The 23,030-nt window shown below is 43.3% G+C and overlaps 1 protein-coding gene across 4 annotated transcripts in view; it reads right to left on the reverse strand.

Moving 5' to 3' along the window:
- DIS3L2 (DIS3 like 3'-5' exoribonuclease 2) overlaps positions 1-23,030 on the reverse strand; it is a 194,176-nt gene that overhangs the window by 162,477 nt on the left and 8,669 nt on the right. Inside the window, exons 2-6 of one of the 4 annotated variants that reach the window (XM_063339889.1) lie at positions 12,789-13,009; positions 12,065-12,223; positions 11,621-11,763; positions 5,891-5,944; positions 1,562-1,663 (exon numbers count right to left, since the gene is read on the reverse strand). In XM_063339889.1, coding sequence (XP_063195959.1) covers positions 1,562-1,663; positions 5,891-5,944; positions 11,621-11,763; positions 12,065-12,116 — 351 coding nt within the window. In that variant the 5' untranslated portion in view covers positions 12,117-12,223; positions 12,789-13,009. Of the gene's footprint in view, positions 1-1,561; positions 1,664-5,890; positions 5,945-11,620; positions 11,764-12,064; positions 12,224-12,788; positions 13,010-19,580; positions 19,600-23,030 lie in introns of those variants that run through there. The other 3 variants (XM_063339890.1, XM_063339887.1, XM_063339888.1) reach the window with 3 other exon arrangements.

Here is a 23,030-nt window from a genome sequence, read left to right on the forward strand (position 1 = left end):
AGACTATTCTGAACCCTTCCTCTTGTATTCCTAAAAGAACATTACTGTTAAACATATGAAGGCATGAGGCTATAAGAGGGAGAGAGGGGCGTTATCTTTGTTTAGAGCCAGATATAAATGGAAAACTGCAGACAAAGCTTCCAGCTCAGGCAACCTCTATCAAGCCTACAAAGAAGCCCTTGTGCTGGCAGGTCCTGGCAAAGGATCTAAGCGCCCAAACTATTCCATTTTTCCAACTATATGAAATGGTCTAATACAAAAGAGAATTTACGCATATGGATTTGGTGATCCGAACATATAGTAATCATCCCAGCTTTAGTGAACTCTGGTTTGGACTCTTGAATAGCTATCAAAGAAATTTTGCTTTGACCCTCAAAATTGGTTTTCAGAGGTTAGAAAGATACAAGCAGACCACTTTCCTATACTTGTATATGGATATAGCTGTAATATCTTAGATCCCACTTACGATTTCCTTTTGTATAAGGTAGTTTCACGCTTACCTGGGTCAATAAATACTTAGGTCATGTACTCATTTTGTGCTTATCTAAAAGGAAGAGACAAGTTCTAATATGTTTTGAACCATCATTTCAATTAGATTTAAACAGAGAGGATAGAAGGTTCAGCGAGTGACCAGACTGAAGACTTTGCATTTGCAAGACTAAAATCACGTATCTTCAAGCAAAGACAGGCAAAGAAAGCAGCTAGAACAAATAAAAAGCACCAGGACAAAGTTGTTCAGAACAGTCCCCACCCTGCTGGAATCACCCTCCTTATTACTTTTGTTCCAAAAATATACAATAGTCTTTAAATTCTCAACAAGAATTCAAAAAATATGGTTGGAAAACAATTTGTGACAGTTCTGTTGTGCTTACATGTTACAATTGCTAGTGACAGCTTACATCCCCCAGCAACTAAAGGAGTAAGAACTTTCCTTGCATAGAGGTGCTACAAGATAAACCCGCAAACAAGATAAAATATCCAGATGTTTAAGAGTGATCTTAGGGAAATTCTCAGACATGAAAATGAAAAATTGTTTGTCCCACATTTGCATTGCTCCAGTCACTTCATATGTTCTTCATTCATGTAAAGAAGAGTATTACCACAAAATCTGTAGTTCTGACAAGATAAGCTTTCCATGGACTGAGGACCCACAAATTAGAGAGTCATTCATTACTAAAGCCTTGTGAACAGCACTTGCCAAATACATAAGCGATTGCAAGCACCTACACAGAGCTATCTAATGCCACAGCATGAAGATAGCTAAATAACAGATACCAAAAGTCACCTCTGACAACCATCCTTTGAATCAGCCTTGTCATCAGACTTCTCCATACAGTGATAAAGAATGCCATTCTATGCAAAGAGTGAGGTTTCAACCTTTTAGGCACTGCTTCTTCCAAACACTGCAGTGGATGAAGTCAATCTACAGCAGCATAAACCACAAATTAGCAAATCTGATTTGTTGGAAATTCTCTATTCTCTGTCTCAGGCCCTAAATTTAGCAAAGAAAACAGTAAAAAAGCTCTTTCTGTCAAATCACAGAAAAATATACCGAACTGACCTTCCATTGCTCCTTGGGAAGCAGTTTCACTACCACGATGTCACCATTCAGGGCTCTGTTGCGAGCAACCACTCCATCAATAAAGATATCACGAGTCCCATCCTAGTCAGAGAGGAAGAAAAATAAATACCAGACCAAAACATATTAAATTACAGTTGTTATGAGGTTTAAAACACTGTCATCAAAAAGACACACACCCTGGTGAGACAAACATCCCGCAGTTGTGCGGAGAAATGAAATGGATTCACCATATGCCCTTCAACAGGCAATATCTTTCAGCAAATAAACTCCTTTGTATGTATGTGCCAGCACAGTAGTTCCACACTATTTATTCAAGACAGAGCCAAGCCCTCAAGATGTATTGTCTGCAAGTTCTGCTCAGTTCCTCTACACTTACTCTGGGGAATGGGTAGAGATTTTTCTGCAGTCACAGTTAAGTTCCCAACTCAAGCGCTCCAAGTATTGTTCAGAAGATGTTTACAAGACAGTCTCCGCAAAGTGGCCTGTGCAGAGGCGCCCGCTGCTCTCCTGGCGAGATGGGAAATCAGGGACAGGCAGCTCCGGGATTAGCAGGTCAGTCTGTGAAGGTGGCCTGGAGAGAGGCGCTGGGGATGCAGTCTCTTTTTATAAAATGAGTTAACACCCTAAATTCTTCATTTGGCACAAGTAATGTTAGAAGAGATTCCAAAAAATGGTGACTACAGGTGCCAACTGCAAGTCAGAAGATCTTTTACTGTAACAGACATGTTAGGACACCTTCTCTCAATACTCTGGGTTAACGTCCTTGCACAAGAGCCTCTACTAGTACGCACTACGATTATCCACCCCAGACACGTCTGGCAGTCGGCTGATCTAGATTGAGTTTGGAAGATTTTCTTCATGGGGTGAATAAAGATGAAATTTCCTGACGATACCAATGAAATGAAATGAAATGAAACCAAAGGTTTCATTTTTTTAGAGGATTGCCAGTTTTGTCCTTTTTTTGACTAATTATTGACAGTGCTCTTGCTGCTTTCATTTCTGTTTCCCCATAATTCAGTATGTGAAAAATTTCATGTGTCTGTTTACAGTGCCATGAATGTGTCAAACAATGGGAGCATTTAGTATCAACATGAGTAGTCAATATTGTTTTTCTAGAGAGCTATTTTTGCATAGTTTTGAGATACAAAAAAAAAAAGGATGACTTTATTTAGATTCTTCATCGTACTTCAAAGTACTTCATCGTCTTTTAATGAGAAAAAAAACAGCCTCACAAGACTTAAAATCTTAATCACAACTTTAGTCACTTCTCAGACACACGCTCCTGAGTCTCGTATGCTTGAGTAAATCTAATCAGAACTACCACTGTGCTTGGTCTCCAAGAAAAACTTCTTTTATAACCTGAAAACACGAAGCCCTAATATCACATAAATATCTTACTCTGCTTAGATACCAAAACAATAAAACGGCAGAACCCTGCCATGATGTGAAACTAAGGCCATCCTCCAAGAGACCAAATTACTCTTAGAAAGAAAAGCAGCCGCAGCTCAACAGCTGTGTGAAAGCTGCCTCCCATGACAAGATGCAGAAAAATTGCAAAGCCTCTTGGACCAACATAATTCAAATTGGAAACCGTTCTTTTCAAAAAGCCAGATTTTTTACACATGGCCTTATTCGTCATTTCTCCTCACCCTCTCCCTTATGCCCCAACTCTTCAATTAAATCCACCACATACATAAAAAGAAAAGTTCAAAGTAGCTTTTTAAGGAAAATGCTTGCCCTTTTTTTTTTTTTTGTCTGTACCTGCTCTGTGCTGCAGGACACGGGCTGGCATTCATGATAATTTGTTTGTTCTGCACTTTTATTCCTTTCCTCCTGTGTGCAAGAATACACAAGGCAGACCTTTTCCCTCACCTCCTATAAAAGCATCTGATGTGTCATACCATCTAGTAAAAGCTGCATCTCCATACACTGCAAGAGTCTCGTCTTGAATTACAGCCAGTCACTCTCAAACAATATACCCCTATATATATATATACACACACACTTATATAGGTGTATACACGCCTATTTTACAACAGTTAATTTCAATATGTACAACAAAGCTGTAATTAGGAATTTGCCATCAGTTTGGGGTTTTCTCCAGAAGGAAAGACCTCTGTATCTAGAGCTCCAGACTCATGATTGCTGGGGGAACTCAGGCACTTCCAAGAACATTTTCTCCTCTCACGTCTTCCTTCGGCTTCCCGTACTGTGCACAGCTGGCACTCCAGATTACTAAAGCAATTAAAATGGCACTGAATCACAACGGAACACAAATCACTTGCAAAGTCTCAGCTGCTCCCAAGGTGCACATACTGTATTGGCTGCAATGGCTTCAAGACTTCTGCAGCCCCCTCCAGGGAGCACAGCACTTTTACTGCTCCATGGCCACCTATGAATATCACCAGCACTGCTCTCTACCCCCGTCTGACAAGAGGGAGATCTGCAGTGGTGTCTGCATCTGCTCTGGAAGTGTCTTCCACAAGCACAGCACAGCCACAGTCACTCCGTCACTTGTGCTCAGCAGTATCATTCTTCACCTTGACAACGCCATCATTTGAAACCACACTACTGTGTGCAGAGAAGACATGAGATGCAAGGCAGAGACTCCAATGCTCGAGTCCATCTTCTGGGTGGCTTTCAAGAGAAAGGCCCGGGGCCTTCCCCTCAACTCTTCATGCAATAATACAAGCAGACAGAGCACAATTGCAGCAAGAAACACCCTGGGACTTCTGGTGTTAGAAGGTGAACAGCTGTTGCATTTGAGCTTCATGAAGCCATAGACAAGTCAGAGCTGAAGAGAAAGGGGTACAGTGCCACAGTCAACAGCAGGAGAGAAAGGGTGATTTTTCACAGCTGCAACTCTTGCAGCATCTGGCAACAATGGGAAGTCCTGCAGAACACAAAGGCTACAAACCCCTCATTGTGGCAAATAATGGCATACCAAGGATAAGCTTTGTAAAGCATCTTAAGACAGACGCTTTCAGTGAGGACTGTCTTCACACCAGCCGGAGTCACCATCATCCAGGTGTTGGTTCTGTTAGTTACCAGGGACAAGGCTGGTTCTGGTATTCAGCTCCACAAAGGCCAGAAAAGTAGAAAGAGAGCTGAAAGAACAACCTCGGCTAAACTTCCTCCATGTATGTATTCCGGCAAGCACAGCGAGCCAATCGACTGCACAAGGCAACAGCTGGACACTAGGGGCGATTAGGGGTAAGCTTCACATCCAATTAAACTCATGTGAGTAGCTGGATTTCTCACTCAACCTTGCATTTTGTAATTTCAGAGAATATGTTTAACAGCTTACACTCACCACACCTAGGAGGACACCAGTAAAAGAAGGATCACAGTTCTTTTCCCACTTAGACACACACTGCTGCTTTCCTGGTGTACTGGAGAGCTGCTCTCTACTTCTTCCTCTAGTTAATCTACTTTGTGCACCCTCGACCTTCCTCCACCCCTGTAATGCCAGCCTTCTGTAACAAAGTGTGCTTCAAAACATTATCCCAAATGAACAACATGAACTGACAATGCCACGAATTTCAAGGCTTTCAACCCAAGCCCCAAAACAAAAGCGCTGTCAGTAGCAGGGACAACAACCGACTCAGTGTTTCGCTGTCTCTGGGCAGGCTCTGCCTTCTCTCCCCCACACCAACGTTTCAATATGAAACTCTCTCTCATTGACGGTAACATTTTTACCGAGTCAGTTCCAGATAAAAAGCCTTGGCTGTGCCAGCTGTGAGGTCACCTTCCCTACTGGAAGCCCCTGAAATTGCAAGGGCCCTTCTTTTCTGTCGAAATAAGGAAAGAGAGAAGAGGCACAAGCCAGTCCCATGCGACAGAAGCACAGCCCAAGCCAACCACGATCTAGTTCACGCAAAAGCGGGCACATGAAAAGGAATCACGCATATTATTTCTGGAATGACTCTTCAAATTAGCTCATGCAGCAGATCGAAAATGGAGAGCATATTTGTTTAGGGAAGATTAACTTAAATCAGTGGAAAATCTATAAAACCTCTGCAGCCATAAACCAAAGGTTTCCAATTACGCTGTCTGGTGGTCCTCAAACCTGAGCTCAGCTGGCTTCTGTGGGACCTAGAGGCACCCCCAATTTCAGCACAAGCTAAGTATTTCTGTGAGGTATGAAAATGCAGAATTTGTTTGGGAATATTTGATTTAAAAGAAAATCCAGACAATGTTCATTTATTCCAACTCATTCACCTCTGAGTGACCTTTCGTGCACGGCATAACTCCTATCTTAATGCACCTTTACTTATGAACTTTAAAGCGTTATAAAATTATACTTACTGGAGATGGAATGAAGGCTTCATGGTACTTCTTAGGATTTATTCTCAAGGGTCCCTTAAAAAAAGAAGAGAAGGAGAAAGATTATGCCTGAATCTTATTAATTTTATATAACACCAGTTAAATTAGAGAGCTGTGGGTAATATATCTACTGTGAAACATGAGAGATACATCTAAATTTCCATTATACATTTCAAGTCTTGACAACTTAGCATCCGAGCAATTCCAAGCCAAAAGGCACTTTCATGATAGGCTTAAGCTGATCTACTACAGTCTGTCATCGAAGAGATGTTGAATCATTAGTTGTTGCTGCTACTGGGTGAACTGAGGATCCAAGCCCTCCTCTTCCCTTCACACATTCTCTGCTGAGCAGTCACCAACTTCGTTAACAAACAGACAATAGGAACAATTTGTTTTGCTCTGTTTTGGAAAAGGAAAGCGTTGGTTTTGCTTATTCTGGAGGACAGGAGGAAAGAGAAAAAGGTGACCTGCTGAGCTTGCATGGCAGCAGGCACCAGCCTTGTGGGGCTCTGGCTGCTTAGGCTGCTCCTGCAAACAGGCAGTAGCAGGAACTCTGTGATAAAGAACATTTCCAAAGAAGAATCAAAAGGATTTTCCAAAAACAAACATTTAAAGTCTACAGGATTAAATTCTGTTTAAACACATTTAAAGTCAAACTATCTTAAATACATTTGCAACTCCATGGTCCATCTCTTTCTGCTTTGTTATCTGCCAACTCAAGTCACCTGCAGCAAACTCGTATCACCCCTCCAAAGCAAACCAACCAGTTTTGCCGCTTGTGCTCAGGTCCATCCAAGAGAAAGGCAGAGCCAACCAAGGAGTTACACAGGCTACACCATTCGTTCCCATCCCAAGAGAGTCCCGGGAATTGTGATTCAGGTGGCTGCCGTTAAAACCAACAGCATTTCATTCTTATGGAAATACAGCTAGGTATCTGCCTTCAGACAGGCTTCTACTTTGGGCTGAAACTTTAAAACTTTCTCCATGCGTGTATTTGAAAGAACGTTGGCCAATTTGTTATATGAACAGATTCCATCTGTTTGCACTTCTGTGTTAAGCAATCATAGGAACCTCTCACAGGAATTGCTTCCTTAAAAATTTACTGCAGCGTATAATTTTTTTATGTATTCTGGGAAACACTCAGATGATAGGAAAATAAAGCTGATTACATGTGAAAGTTTTGCCGTCTTGAAGAAGAATTTGCAGATTTACGGAGGTTTTCCATTGTTTTTATTTGCTTAAGTTTGGAAATACCAGCACCGTATATGCTATATTCTTTACGCATTATTTGAATGCTTTGCTGCGATGTCTTGTTTTGTGCCTTACGTAAGTAGCATTAACGAGCACACTAGCCGCATGGCAGGCACAACCCAGGACAACGCACGAAAACAAAGACAACCCACTGGGAGCAACCCTGGGGATACTTTATGACTAGGCAAAGTGAGAGTAACTCGCTGTCATCGGCTTCCGTTAGCACTGGTACCCACTGATGGAAAACTCTCAATAGTCTCCTCCCCCTCCCCGCGCCCTTACGCCCCAGAATCAGCCATCCAAAACAATATGCTGTTAAGAAAGGAAGCTGCTATGGAGCAAAAGGAAAAAATTAAAAGGGATGGTTGCTCTGCTTGACAACGAGTCAAATAATTGCCATACCAGCGTCTACCCACCAGCACCAAGCAGATGAGGGGATATCCTGTGTTACTCCGCAGAACCGTCTTGAATGGTTTGGGACAGCTGTCAATCAGCCAGGTGCAAATGCCCATTACACGCGTGAAAAATCAGGTTTTGTGTCAGTGGCCCAGAAGGCGCCAGAGTGACTACATGCACATGGATGCCCAGCTCGGGCGAACACACAGCAGAGCAAAGTGTTACCGTGTTTACCGTGCAGCAGGTTTCTCTACATTTTATATGCACTACCTAATTATGATCAGCATTAGAATTCTTACGTCAAGTAGCATTAAAATACTTCAGCTCTTTCCTTCAAGCAAGGAACTCCCAAAATTTATCTTAGAAAGCAGATGGGCCCTATTATATGTGCCTATGAAAATCCTATTTACAATGTTGTACATTTCACGCTGTGATATCATATCTGGAACCAGTCACTCTCTCCATCTGCAATGAACAACTGTTCTCATATGTGTATTAGGGGGTGAGGATCTGGCTGCAGAGTCTCATGATGTCACGCTAATGTTGTATTATTTTACAATAGCTTGCAAGTAATAGCTGCTATATTTATCAGTGTTTTTATGTCAGTAGGGCCTTTGTTTTGAAAGGGAAGAGAAAGGTTTGCAGGAAGGTTTCTAAAACACTTTCTGATGATTCAAGTCAGCTTCGCACATACTTGCCAAAAAAGTTTCTAACCTTATTGAGCTTCTCCAGCAAAATACAAAAGGGTCATGATTTCTGAAGTTGCTCTGCTAGAACCAGGGCAGGCAACGCTCAGACTAAACTTCAAGCATCTCAAATCACGCTCTTTATAACAGGTATCATAACACATATGCCTAGATCGGTTTGTATGTACAGAACACCAACAAAGGTCAGGGTTCAAGCATCTGCTTGCCACCTTTGAAAAAAAACAATCCAGGAAAATCAGGGAAACCCCAGCCTTCATACCCACAAAAGAACAGCTTTCTAAGGAAAAACACCCTCTTAGCAGCAAAACAAGCTCTGCGTCTCCGTATGCTGCGCGCTCTCGCTCTGCCTGACCCCAGCAGCCCTGCAGGGAGGGTCTGGGAGATGCTGGAGGCGTGGAGCAGACATGAGTTTCTGGCTCATGCTTCACAGGATGATTACGGTCCTTTGGGTCAGTGTTCCTTAATACATAACCTGACTTCATCTGCTGTGTATGGCCAACACCATTTGCTTGCGTAACTATGCAGAAGTTATTCAATCTTGTTTGCCTTCAGACCAGCCGATGTGATTCCAACCAACCTGATATGCTTGGTGATTGCTCACTACAGACAGTTTTACAGGCGGGGAAGTGAAAAGTCTACGCACTCTTAAGCGCCTGAGCTCAGATCCCTCTTCTTGGGAAGGACACTTCCGCACACATCACCTGATTAAATGAATCCAGGAATCCCGCAGGGCACACTTCTCCATGCTACTTATCGAAAACTGTGTTATGTCAGATACAGCACCAGAAGCCATTAAGACTAATGTTATTGACAGACGTCAGCACCCATAAAGATAATATTTTTGTTCTTCCTGATCTAGGACTGCTTAATCGTCATGGGACTCGTGTTTTATCTGAACAATCTCCACGTCTGCCAGTAGCTTCCATAGAGCATTTAGTTGCATAGTTCAATTGCCAGAGTCCAGCAACATCCTCAGAGTTCACAGCAGGGCCTTTTCTCTCCAACAGATCTCTCACACAAGTATGTGCAGATCCAGCGTTAACAGGATGCTCCAGGGGACACCCCTGCTCAGAGAGACATGCTTCTGTCTGGCTAGCACTGAAGTTTGCTCAGGACCATCAGATTCAGACCAATAGGTTTGTTCTCCTGTTCCACAGACTCCTGTGGAACATTTTTGCTGGTTACCATGCCAGACCAATGCCCTGCTTTTTGGGATTAACACAACCGGTATTTGTTCACTATGTCTCTTGTCCTTGTACAGAGCAGTGCTGAATATTTGTCCATTCACTAAAGCTGCTTTCAGGATCTCACCTACCCTGTTTGAGACTGCAATGATGAATGGTCTTGATGAGATCATAAGGATGAATGAGCTGAAGATGAGAGATACTGAGCTGGGGTGCCCATGAGCTGACACGCAGCCCTAAATGATTAAATCCAGCTTCTGCAGCCTCACCTGTTTCCCCGAGATGTGGAACTGGATGAAAGGAAAACAGATACAGCCTAAGAAAGCACGTATGACTCTTCCAGTTACACAGCACATGACCTGGAGTAGACACTATGCATTTACAAGAATTAGGGATTCTTTTGCCAGAGAGCATGCAATCACAGGTCCTCTGGGACTCAGCATTTCAATGGGATTCTCAGGTAGTAGTCATAGTCTGATGTGCCTCATCTGCAGCTGCACTCGACCTCATAGGCAGTCTACACATGCTGCACTTAATGCTATCAGGCCGCGTTACCACAAACGGGTGCCAAAACCACTCCCGAAGGTAAGGCGGAAGCTGTAGTTGCTGCCATATGCCACTACAGCCATGGGGAGAAGTCACAGCTTGAGGATCCCATTTCTTCCCTCATCATTTGCTTCCCGGTCTGGATGTCTATGACAGTCTTTAAAAAGGCCCTGGCCTAAGGTCTGGGTAGCCCAGTGAACCAGTCTGATCATCAGCAGGGATATGCCGCATAGTCATTTTTCTGAAAGCTAAGAGCCAACCAGATTGGTCTTCAGGAGGGAATCAGACCATCTTATATGTGGAATCCTCATCACGCCTTCAGAAATTATGCCATTATATAAGAATTACTATGTCAAGAAATCAGACAAAAAACAAGGTGATGTCTCACAATACATTGCAACTCCAATGTATTGATGAAAGTAAGTATAACAACCTCACCGGCATTACAACACTAATTAAACACCAAAACACCAGTGTGCGTTTGGCTAAATGATGCCTCAGCATGAGTGTCCATCATGCCCTCACTGACTTCCACCTGCCTTTTTTCTCCAGCCGGTGTGATCTCACTGGGACACCGGGTGTGTCCTGAAGAACATTACATCATGCTGAGGACTGTACTACAACAGCGGTTCTAGGACACCATCCTCTTCCGCTCCTCACCAAACCTCAGCCCTGCCTGCCTTTATGCAAAACTCCTTCTGAGATCCAGCTACCCAGAGAAATGGCAGGTCCACCCCCACATTTTGCTAGATGTTCAGAGAATTGCTGCCTAATTAAGGCTGCAATTTTGCTGCTCCAAATGGAAGCATAAAGTCTGATCTTTGATCTTTAGAATCTGTAAAATGAAAACATGCTTATTGCTAGCTGTTCAGGGCAAATAACCATGCGCACACATGCAAATGATTTTCTGTATCTTGATGGGCAAAGAAAATTATGAAAGTAATTCAAGGGTCCAGCATCACTACTTGGCCTTTTGATATTAATTTAACCAGTTGCATCATAGTTTATAACACCTTACTGCAATGCCCTGGTAGGCACAACCCTATGAGATCCCAAGGACCACATCATTACCCACACCATCACTCTTCCTTTTTTTTTTGTGGGAGGTAAACTTCTGGGAAGAGTTGATAGACTGAAAAAAGAAGAGTAGAACTGGAAGCTGAAGCATCTGCACCACATTGCTGAGAACTAATGAACAACTTTGCAAGGAATTTCAGCAAGAAGTATCTTGACAAGGGCATTAATTTTTGTTTAAACTGCCCAAGACAGAGGCTGCCAGCACCTGCTGTGTTTTTGAGCATCATTTGTAAAAGTAAGTGTCTCCATGATCATGACTATCATGGCTAGTAGACCACCCAACCAGAACCCTGCAATTCATCATAACTGGGGATCAGGAATTTTACAGAACATGCAATCAAACCAAAACCTATACTTCAGCTGAACTTAAAAGGTTCCATTCCACTTCTAGAATCTCCTGAGAAAGGGAACAAAAAAAAAAGTCTTCCTGTAACATCTACAAATGGTACATCAATTCCCTCTCATGCAACCAACTGACATTGATTTCCAACAAATGCCTGTGATTTCCACAGACTTATGACAAGAGCATGGATGTTGTATGTTCTAGGCACCTGAATTAGCTCTCCCCTTTTCAGTCCTGCTGAAACATCTTCTTTTGACATGTAGGCTTCAAATATACTCTTCTTTCTCCCTCGAGTGGGTTTATTTCGATTCTTTCTATCACCTGATGTTGGGGCAGCAGCATAGGATCCTCCTGCAAATGAAAATTCATAAGTGTTATCTTGCCCACCAAACTTGTCCGTGTATCTTAACAGCAGCTGTACAGAGGCTTTGTATTCAAAGTTGAACTTCTGAGAACAGATTGCCTAGAAATACTGGCACCTGACTTCAGAGCAACGAAAAGTCTGGAATAATCATATTTTACAAATAATCAACAGTCTTTTACAGCTCATTTTAGAGTTAAGAGCATTCATCCCAGCCCATCTTTCAATAGTGCTGAGCACATGCTTCGAGGCAGCTTATTCCTGAAGCGTGTACGCACTCTGCTTTAATACCTCTGGGAGTTCCCAGTTGTCTAGGATTTATTCTGCTGTCTGAATTGTTCATTGTTTCTGTCTGCGATTCAGAGAGTTGCCTCTTCCTATCGGAGTTCTGGGGAGTTCTTGCGGATTCAGAGTTGTTTCTGGTCCTTGCAAACCCTCTCTTTTCTGCACCTGAAATCAAACACAGGTTTGAAATAACAGGGGAGGGAAGAGGAACCCCATCGCCAGCTTGCAGTCCTCGTGAAACTCATGGTCTGCAGTACTTCAGTACAAGTTGCAACTGGCAGTCATGCTCTTTATCCAAAAAGAAACCATGTCTTCATCAGTTCATTTGTAATCTGTTGGCTCTTTGTGCCTCCAAATCCACCACTAATTTATTTTAGCATAAATAAAACTCTGGAAATTACAATACTAAAAGTTGGATACAACCCTTCCAAAACCCTGTGAAATTCATTAGAGCATATAAAATGTGAGATTGTTAAACTGTTTCCAAAGCCCCTACCTCCACCCCATTAAGCACCCAAGTAGAGAGAAAATATAACTTCCCTACAACTTAAGTAGTTCAGGAATAAAGGAGAAAAAAAAAATCTCAACAACCCACCCTGGAGTAATTAACTTTTGAGCTACCAGAGGCAGCATGGCACACGACGACACCCCAAAGAAATGCCAAGGCTCCAAACGTCCAGCCTGTTCAGAATAGGCCACGATCATACGAAAATATTCTGCAAAGACTCACCCCTTCCTTCCCTGCCATCACCTCAGCCCCTTCCCTACAGCCAGGAGAGCAAGCAGCAGCTTCCAAAGTGTATGCCAACGCTGTTCCACGGATCAGCACATTGGAATGCAACCCAGCGCCGTGCAGCTGCCCTCTTGGCCCTCCACCTGGATACTGAACATGTCATCACAGCTTTGCCTTCCAGCCCCTCCTGGCTACGCTCCCTGGGTCCAAGCTTGTACCTGCAAGTCAGAAAACGTGCAATGCCAACTTATGTGCTATGGGGCTGTCCAAGTTACAAGGCAAATTTTTTTACATATGGTATCCTTCACAAATGAAATTGCAGATTGCTTCATAAAATTGAACTGAAGCAGTGAGGAAAAAAAAATGTTTGAAAAGCTGTACTTAAGCAGAGATATTTAAAAATATAGTACAGAAGAGAAAACTGCTACTTTATTGAGTTACAGACAAAAAGTAACTTCCATATATAACAGGCAAATCAGCAGGAGCAGGGAGGGATCCCCCTAATCCAGGAGAGGAGAGACCAAGACAGGCAGAGGGACAACTCAAGGTGCCGGCTGAGACCATCCCAGGAGGAGTTTAAATGCCACAGCAGTGTCTCCAAACGGGATGCTGAAAGGCAGAGGGGGCCTCTGTGTTCAGCAACAATAAGGATAAGGGCAACGTAGTTTGGCCGCTTCCTCCACGATGAAGCTTTTCATACCCTGCACATGCTTTCAGGGAGGAGACTGTCCACGGGAGGCTGCAGCTGTAACGCAGCAAGAGCGCAGACGCAAATTTAGGTTTCAACCGATGTGAGCGAGGCACTACTACCTGTACGGACCACAGGATGTGACAGAACTAAAATTAACTGAGCTGCAAACGCCTAATGAACTGATTTGCAAACGCCCCAAGAGTCAAGAGATTAAGTTCATAAAACAGACACCGAAACTAAAAGTATGGACTAGAGAGATGTGAGCAGAACAGCTTTTGAGTCGGCAACGTGGTTTGCTCTGGAGAGGTTCTTCAGAGACGTTTTGGTGAAGGAATCTGACTTGAACTGCAACAGGCAGGATCTTAAGAACACTAGTAAAAAAGCAAGGCGCCAGGCTGATCACCCAGAAAGGTCACGCGATCTGCTTCCTTGGAGGTTCTCAAAAATAGGTGAGACAGACGTCTGCCAGAATTGGCCTAAGAAGAGTAGTTTTTTCCTTGAGGTAGTGAACAGATTACACGAGCTCGTAAGGTACTCTAAAGCCCTCGTTTCTATGACAGCAAGTCACAGAAAATACTACTATGAATTAAAAAACTTGGGATAAAAAGGAGGCTAAACCTTAACGTGTAATTAAGAAGTAGCTAAAAAAAAAAAAAGGAGAGCAGAAAATTAAAATGCAGGGGGGAAAAAAGAGGGGAAAAAAAAAAAAAAAAAGAGTTGGGAAGTGAACTGAGTGCCAGAATTAGCCACCGCAGAGCGGAGCTGCCCCAGCACTCACCATGGCCATCAGTTCAGAAAGTTTGGGGCCACTGCTGCCAAAAATAATGCAGAGCAACAGCAAAGGGTGGGGAAGCACCTTTCTGTGCCCAAAGATAGGGGCTTTGGCTTGCTCTCCGGTGGGATTTTTCATTCGCTCAGACTCGGACACAAACTCAAAGAAAAAATGTACACAAACGAACAAGCTCTACTTCGACATATCTGGCTCGCAAGCCAGTTTACGCACAGCCACTTTGGATAAGTGTTTGACCCCATCGGCCACGATGTTTACATGGCTAAACAAAACCACTCCTGTTACAAAGCCACAGATAACTGTCACAATTAGCATTCAACTGGAACACATCGAATTCTTCATGACTGTAATTTCTTGTATTTCTCCTTTTAAAAGAGAGCAAGCTAACCACAGGTTGCCATCTGTTTCAACTAGATTCAATATTTGCTTCTGTAATGCACCTGTCCCCTAAAACTGGAAATTAGAAATAACTTCACACGATGGGCTTTCCTGCCATCCCTGCTGCCCAGCATTAATATTCTGAGGGATAAACAGACATCATTCCACAAAGCAAACTGTAACTCGACTACTCTACAGATAGCCTAGGATACATTGAGACTATCCTTTCCGATATAACTGTTATCACTAACTTAGGCAAACTATTCCAGCACCAGCTGTGTCAGAAGTCTGACTTTTTCTGTGGCATTACAGTCGTGTGATTTGTAAGATATAACAAGATCTTTTAAGGCAAGATGCTGCACAAAGTAATAATACATTCTAGGCATTAAAATAATCAATTACTAAATAAATTAATACGTAAATGAATGAAATAAAAAATCTAAAATAACTTCAGGAGAAGGGAAACTAAAGTGCAGTGAGTGGGCGCGGAGGGTGGTGGACACCTGCCAGCAGGAGGGTTGAAGGAACCACAATGCACCGAACACGTCTGCATGTGCCGAACCACGCCAGCTTGACCGCAGAGCAACTCTAATGGAAGACACAGATGTCTTCACAACACACAGCAAACAACAGGTTCAGGTATGTTTCTGCGGCTGCACAGATAATGTAGAGCCGCTCTCCGTGGATGCAGCCACCACTTGCCTGGGATTTCTGGACGTTTTGCCATTTCCAATGGGAAATAATGCAGGAGTAACAATTTGAGGAAAGGCGGGTGGCTGTTCATTGCCTGAAGTCCTCTGGAGGGAGAGAGGTTGAAATAACCCCAATACCTGTATCAGGCGAGGAGGCTGCCTACAAAGGTGACCTAAATAGGACCAGGTATTCTACACACGGAGCAGGGAACCACCTCAAACTAGCCAAGGAGAAGCACCTGTGGGAAGTAGAAACACACAACCAGGAAAAGGAGCAGAAGGGACGGAGCGTGGGGCTGGCTCCAACCCAAGAGCCCATTCCGGCCATCCTGCGGGCCAGCAGCGGCTGGTTGAGCTCCACTGGAAGGACAGCACTGGAGGTCAGTCTAGAATCCAAACCATCACACTTCATCTCCATCACAACAAAACAACATCACGCAATGTCACATTTTGGTCTTTAAACCTAAGTACCTATTAATCTTCTCTTATTTTGGAGAAAAAATGCATGCAGGCAGCTTCCCAGAATAATTGATCTGGCTTACAGTAAGAGAGGAGGCTTGATGTTTTAAATCAGCTTATTTTGACATAATTTATACAAAACCACTCTATAGTTTAGGTTGTGAAAAGTACTGCATTTAATTAAATTTACATCTATTAGTCAGTTGATCAACTAGATGGCCAACTAAATCAACTGAAATGTTCAACTAAACATGAAGTTCACAGGGCCAGAAAGTCTTTAATTTTGTATTAAAATTTGCATATTACTTTACACAAGAAAGAACCAAGACCCTCAATTTTATTTACCAAAAGTACTTCCAACTGCCCTCTAGCACCTGACAAGCTATTTGATTACTACCAGAACAGATGGAAAGTATTCCTCACTGAATTTTCATCAGCACATCCATGACTCCTTGGGTATCTCCCATCCAGGACCCAGCAAGAACTAGTTTTACTTGAGAGATCTAAGCAAATTCCAAGATATGGACACCTTGATATAGCTTCCCCCTTTCCTGTCAAAGGCCATCTACCTTGTCCCTAGGCATTTTTACCTCTAATTAAACTTCCAGCTTTGTTACCATCGACACTAGTTATATTTAACCCATCTCCCTGGGGTGGGCAGGACTGTGAGAGCATCACAGCAATTGTGCTGGTAACACCTCTACAGGTTTAGGACTCTCACCCCACTGAGAGCTATCTCAACATGCAATGGTTCCTTTCACGTTTAAAAAATAAGGAATTATGTTGAAAGCATTGGACGGAACAATATTGTTACAAACTTTTATAACACAAAATACTTCCATCTACTACTTACCTTTATCAGTCTATGACTGGGCACCAACACCTCCGCTAATTCTGCTATTGCCAAGAGGATTTTCCACTGCTTTCCAGCATTAGATCATGATCTAGATATGCAAAGGAATCTTTCAAATACCCCCGCCTTAGAGTTTGCATTAAGTGTGAGAAGAAACAGAAGCATATCCCCAGAACTGATAACACGCAATAGAACAATTTGGTATCAGTTAATGAGACACTCTCAACACATGGTTACTAAATATTTGTCTGTATTTCTACAGTGTTTCATTTCATTGCTGACACATCTCAATGACTTAAATCAATTTTCTTCAACCCTTCCGAGAGGTTCCCTGACATTTAATCCTTCAAGACAACCCAGCTATGCACTTAGGAAAACACTGTAAGGATACACCCATGAGCTAGAAGGCATGGCAGCTACCAAACAAAGGGTTACCCAACATTGCCCTACCTCCAAGAGCAGGAATTAACCGACCAAAGGCAATGAGAGCTACTCTTGATGCCAACCTGTGCTTAGTCCTACACTCCCATTTTTAAGTCAGGCTAGGCTAAGCATGGCAAGAAAGCTAAATAAAGCATGTTCCTGTCATCCTTACTAGAGACTCAAGGAATTAGAGTCCAACCGTGTGGCAACCCAAGGTGTCACCTCACAGATCTACAAGTTCAAGATGGCCTTTGGCTCCTGGCAGAGCTGGCAAAGCAAATTTCAGAAACCATCAGATTTGGTCTTTTAGCAAAAGAATACTCTCCACAACCTGCCAAGAAGTCTCACCTGCAGCTTTATGAGCCACTATGGATGCTGCTGTGGAAAAAGGCATAGTAATAGTCTCAATACAAGAGTTCAGCTGATGGAAACTCCGCCTTGATTTGCAAAGACATTCAGGATCCCCCAAAATCCCAAATCCTACATAGCCCCTGAACAACCCAACCCAGGTACTTCCGTGACTCTAACCCTGAGAGCTTGGACGAGTTGGGGGGGACACAGTTTCTGGCTGGTAACTCCAGGTAGGCACAGACTTTGTGTCAATACTGTTATGCCAGGCAACTATTCATTTCATTCTCCAAAGTCAAATAAACCCTACAAGCGAAAGCATGCTTTGCCAGCACAAACTGCACTAACATCAGGGAGGTTTTGCGAGGATCCCCATGTCTTTCCCTTTCATATGCTTAAACAGGCAATTTAAAAGCTATTTGATATTTTCTGCTGCTCAAATAAATTCCTCTCAAATTTTAAAAGCCAAAATACATTTGTTTGTTCGGTTGGTTTTAATTTCTAATGCACCAGTGACAGCCAGTATATGTCATATTATATAAGTAACTAACTCAAAAACTCCAACCACTTCAATGACTACTACAATATCCGGGATCAAATTACCACACACAGGCGAAAAAAAACAGGCAAAACCAACAAACACCATTGAAGTGATCTCAAATGTGAGTTATGTCAACAAAAAAGACTGGTCATAGACAGGCCAGAAGCAACTAGCTATTTATGTTTTGCAAAATATTTTGCGGATTTAAGAGATTAAATGTCCCACTCATGGTAACAGCCAAGTACTTTTTTTTGTTCTTTTTTCTTTTAAAAGGAAATACACAAAGACAGCTGTTGGTATAGCTGCTTAGGGAAAGAGTTCTGTACCAGGAAGAAAAAAGACACTCCTTGGAAGACATCTCAAGTAAAACTCTGTGCTAGAGCCCCAACAACACAAACAGGACCAAAATCCATCCACCACACTCCCTGTGAGCCCAGCTCCGCTCCAGCCTGTGCTAGGAACAGCCATGCTTCGACACTGCTCTCCACATGAATTAAATGAGTTCAGAGTTCTCCAACAGCCCTGGAACAGAACCACCTCCACACATTCTACAGTATCTTGTAGGAAACCGGTTAAATAAAGTAGATGGCTCGAGATTAAAGACAAAGCAATAGAGAGAAATGAGGATGTCACCGGAAAGAATTCATTAGAGATGTAGGAGTGGAAAGGCAAGAGTTTTGAGATACACTATCAGTTCAGTGAGGTTTCGTTGCAGCAAAGAGACTTTCAGGAGATAAACCTGGTAGGCAGTAATTTCAGATGCTCAATCTAGGGTCTAAGAGAAAGCCTGAGAGCACATTCTCCTTATCACAAAAAAAAAAAAAAAAAATTCTCCTTCTCTGAAGAAATGTAAACTCAAAGAATCCTAAACTGGAGGTTCTGCAGCACACTCCTGTGCTCAGTCCAAGCCTGACCACAGAGCTAAAGAGAGATCCTACAATGTTGCTGTGAGTCGTCCTCAAAAATTGTTTGAAATTATCTTAATGATTGAAAAGTAGGGCAAACTTCCGGAAAAGGAAATATATGGCGGAAGTGGAAAAGAATGGTGATATGACAGCACTGTAGGGATTTAGCCAGATGGCAGATTGCATAATTAAGCTTAAAGTTAATTAAACAGTCATTCAAAGAAGAGAAACAATGCAGACCTACAATTACATGCATGGGCTCAGCCAAAATGTAAATTCTATGCAAATGTCCCAAACCAAGTGCATGATGTATTGAAATCCAGCTGCCGGGACTAGCTTCCATGCCCACCAGTCTCCATTAATTGACCCATTAGGAAGGGCCACCAGGGCCCAGCCACGGTGTAAATTTGAGCTGTAACTTTCCACCATCAAGACAAATCAAAATAAAATGACAAGACAGCACTTAAAGTGAAGGTCTGTCCACACAGCTCTTAAATGTGATTTCAGGAGTGATTCAAAGCAACTGGTTCCTCTAGCAGCAGCCCAACTGGCTACCAGCAGCCCCGCACAACGTGACGCAGCAACTCCACCCGTGCCAGCCAGCAGCTTGCCTACCAGCACAACTGTCTGTGTTCATGAACCAGGAGACGGTTCGGCTGTGAGCCATCTGTGCACCCGGGAACAAATCTGGAGTGCTCCCTCACCCTACCTCTTTGGAGAAGGTGACTCTCCGAACATTTTTGGCCAAAAGTCTGCCAAAATCTGCATGGGAGAGATGAACATCCAAGAAAAAAAAAAAAAGCAAAAAGGGAATCCTTGCCACATGGGGGAAAAGCTGGCCCCCAGCTGATGACTCCCGGATGGGGAAATACAGGCTGTCATGGTCCATGAGTGAGTCCATAGGGCCATGAGCTGCTTTTGAAGGTGACCATGCCACTGGCTGTAAAAGATTCAGACATTCAGCATTCTTACGACGTGCCATGGAGGAAGAAACATTCCTATTTAGGGATATAGGTAGCAAAAAAGTGAAGTGGCATGTCCATGGATGCCCAGGAAAGTCAGGAGCAGGGACAGCTGCTCACTTCAAGACCCATGGAAATGAGCTGGGAAGCACGCACATGGTGGGAAGCGCAAGCTGCCACTGCTCTTTTGCTTTAAGCTGCAGATACTTATTTAAAACTCTGTGCTGCACGCCCCTAGATTTCAATATGAAAATGTTCTTGCTGACTTTGGCTTTCTGAAAGGGCCTATGCTTTGAAAAACTGAAATGAAGAAAAATGCACAATGGATTCTTTCTGCTGCGGAAAACAATGCTGTGGAAACCGCTCCCGACCACCAAGATCATGTGCCCATGACACCAAAAACACTTCCAAGCATCCTGATGCTTGCAGGATTTTGACTTCAGTAACTCAGACAGTAATTGCAGTTTTATTCAATTCCTCAGCAGGGTTTGTGTTGTAGGAATACTACATGAGCGCAAGAGCCAAAGATACCATTCCAGGCTCTGAACTAAGAGTTGGTGACGAAACTCATTTAGTAGCAATAGACTAAAAGTTTATCAAAATAGTTACTGTGCCCCAGCTGCGTGCAGCAGCACAGCAGCGTTGTCAGGGAGGGGATACAGCTCTTCTGGTTTTCAGGACTCTCTGTGAACCTGCTCCACCCTGCTCGTGACCTCCTAACTACCTACTCCGCCTGATGACTGCACTCCTCCAGGCTTCCACTTCTGCCTCGGGATGTGGGTCAGGGCTGCTTCCACTGCCCCCTCAGCCTTGCATCCTCCCAAAGCATCTTCCACAATACCTTGTGCTCCTTGTTTTCTCCACCAACCATGCCGTGAAAAAGGCTTCATCAAGACTTCAAGAAAAACACCTTAAAAACATAGCACTGCGGAAGTTCTCTCTTTGATTTTTCTGGGCTTCAGTAGTCTGAGGGAAGCAAGTTGCTCGAAGAACAGAGGAAGTCAAGAGGCTTTGAAAGGCAAAATACCTGATGGGAGGTGCTAGAAGACATTAACAGCTTTAGAAATGAAAGAACTGCTTTCAGATTCATACATAGCCCGAGGTTACCAAATGTGCTGCAGAGTAAGACAGGTCGCTGAAGAACTGTTCCCCATGCTGCCCATTCAGTGTAGTAGGTACATAATTCACAGCCCTTAGTACTATGGGGGAAAAATGCCTAAAACCATACAAACTGAACAAAAATGCATTATCGCTGCAGGCTCATATCTGTAGAGAGCCTGAAATACTCTCCAAGGCATGACCTGCCCCATACATCTGTGGGCTGCAGCTGCTAGTGCTGACATTTTCCTTTAGCACGCTGGAAATTCTTATTTTTGTCACAGAAGACATTATTTTATGCAAGAGATCCCAACATTTTGTTTCCCATCCTGCCCCAGCCAAGTTTCAACTCTCCGTAGCTCGGATTTCCCCACAAGAGGGAGTTAGGGATATGCATCCCACAGCATTTCATGGAGCTAGTTAGTAGGGTGCTTGATGTGGGAGGGCAAGAGATGGACACCAGCGCACAGGACAGGAGAGATGGAAGCAGAGGCTGGAGAGAAAGGCAGTGGTGAAAGCCCTGTAGCAGCCATGGCCCGGAGAGGAATCACAATTAGCCACCAGAGCCAGCTGCAAAGCATCTGTCCTACCTACCTGGGTACCCACGGCGAAGGAGGCACTTCAGGGATTATCTGAACAACAAACCAGAACGGATTGGGATGTGCGGGCTTGCTGACGTCATGGGTAGCAGAGGAAAGAGGCCTTTTGCAAATCAATTCCTGTTTGAACTACAGCATATTTTGGGGGTAAAATTTGTTACCAGGGCTTTTAAATGTGCCAGTGACAGCCCACATACCACAAGCCTTAGTAAAACTGTTCCAACGGTCACTTACCCTCACTGCTAAATTGTGCTGTATTTCAAGCCTGGATTTGTTTAGCCTCAAATGCGTTATATCATAATCTGCTCAGCTGAGTAGCCTATTATTGAACATCTGTTCCCCATGTAGGCAATTTACTGAAAGCTCCCTTCCCCCAAGCATCTCTTTGATAAGTAAAGCCGGGTTCCTCAAATCATTCACTCATGATCCCAGCGTTTTAATCTTCCTTGTGGCCGTCCTCTGAGTATTCATCAATTCATCACCATCCACCCCAAACAGAGGGCATCACCACAGGATACAATACTCCAGAAGCTGCTGCTGCTGCCGTGCCAAAGGCACACGCGGTCCATATTCCATCTTCCAATTCCCATGCTCATACATTACCCTTTTGGCCACGTTTCACAGGAGGGGGATGTTCAGCTGATTAATCCATCAAAAGCTCAAAACTTTTTTCCAAGCTGTTGCTTCCCACACTGGGTTCCTCCCACTGCTACCAGGGCTCTATGCTGGCCCGATAAATGGATTTTGTCTTGCCTGCTCCCAGTCCACCAAGTGATTCAGACGGCTGCCAGTAACTGCCCCCATTATTCAATACTCCCTGCGGTCTCCAAGTCATCCAAAAAAACTTTCAATCCTACTTGTATGTTTTCTTCCTGATGATTGACAAAAGTATTAAAGACCACAGGGTCAGAACATGAGACTGCAGGAACCAGACACACCTGTTGGTAACAATTCTCAATTGATTGCTGCATTTAATTCATCTAAACAGCTTTTAAACCATTACATACATGCTGTGATTTTATTATGCTAATACACTTGCATCCATACTCACACTTTTATCATCAAACTCCTGATCTCATAAGAAACTGACACTGAGGGAGCTCAACAGGACCTTTGTTGCATAATTTGATGACAAGTCACAATAACGAAAAGATTTAAAACTAATTAAAAAATTAATTCGGTTCTTTCTGGGACCAGCCTCACACTGACAAGCATAGTTACCTGAGCTAGATAATGGGAGCCTAACTTCAGAGATTGGAGCTAAAGAGAAGAAAAAACATAGTTTTGGGGGTTTGGTTTTGTTTTTATTTTTTTTTTTTTTTTTTAAATAGGTTAACAGCAACAAGCGTTGCCACTGATGAACATTTTCATATGAGCACTAGCAGGTAAAGGAAGCTACTTCACAGAGATTAAAGCTTTGCTGCCAAATGCAAGGGCTCCCGCTGCAGAACTTGGTCCCAGTGCACCACGGTGTGCTGAGGGCTCTGGTAAAGGGCACGG

This window comes from Chroicocephalus ridibundus, chromosome 6 (assembly GCF_963924245.1).
Source record: "Chroicocephalus ridibundus chromosome 6, bChrRid1.1, whole genome shotgun sequence".
NCBI lineage: Eukaryota > Metazoa > Chordata > Aves > Charadriiformes > Laridae > Chroicocephalus > Chroicocephalus ridibundus.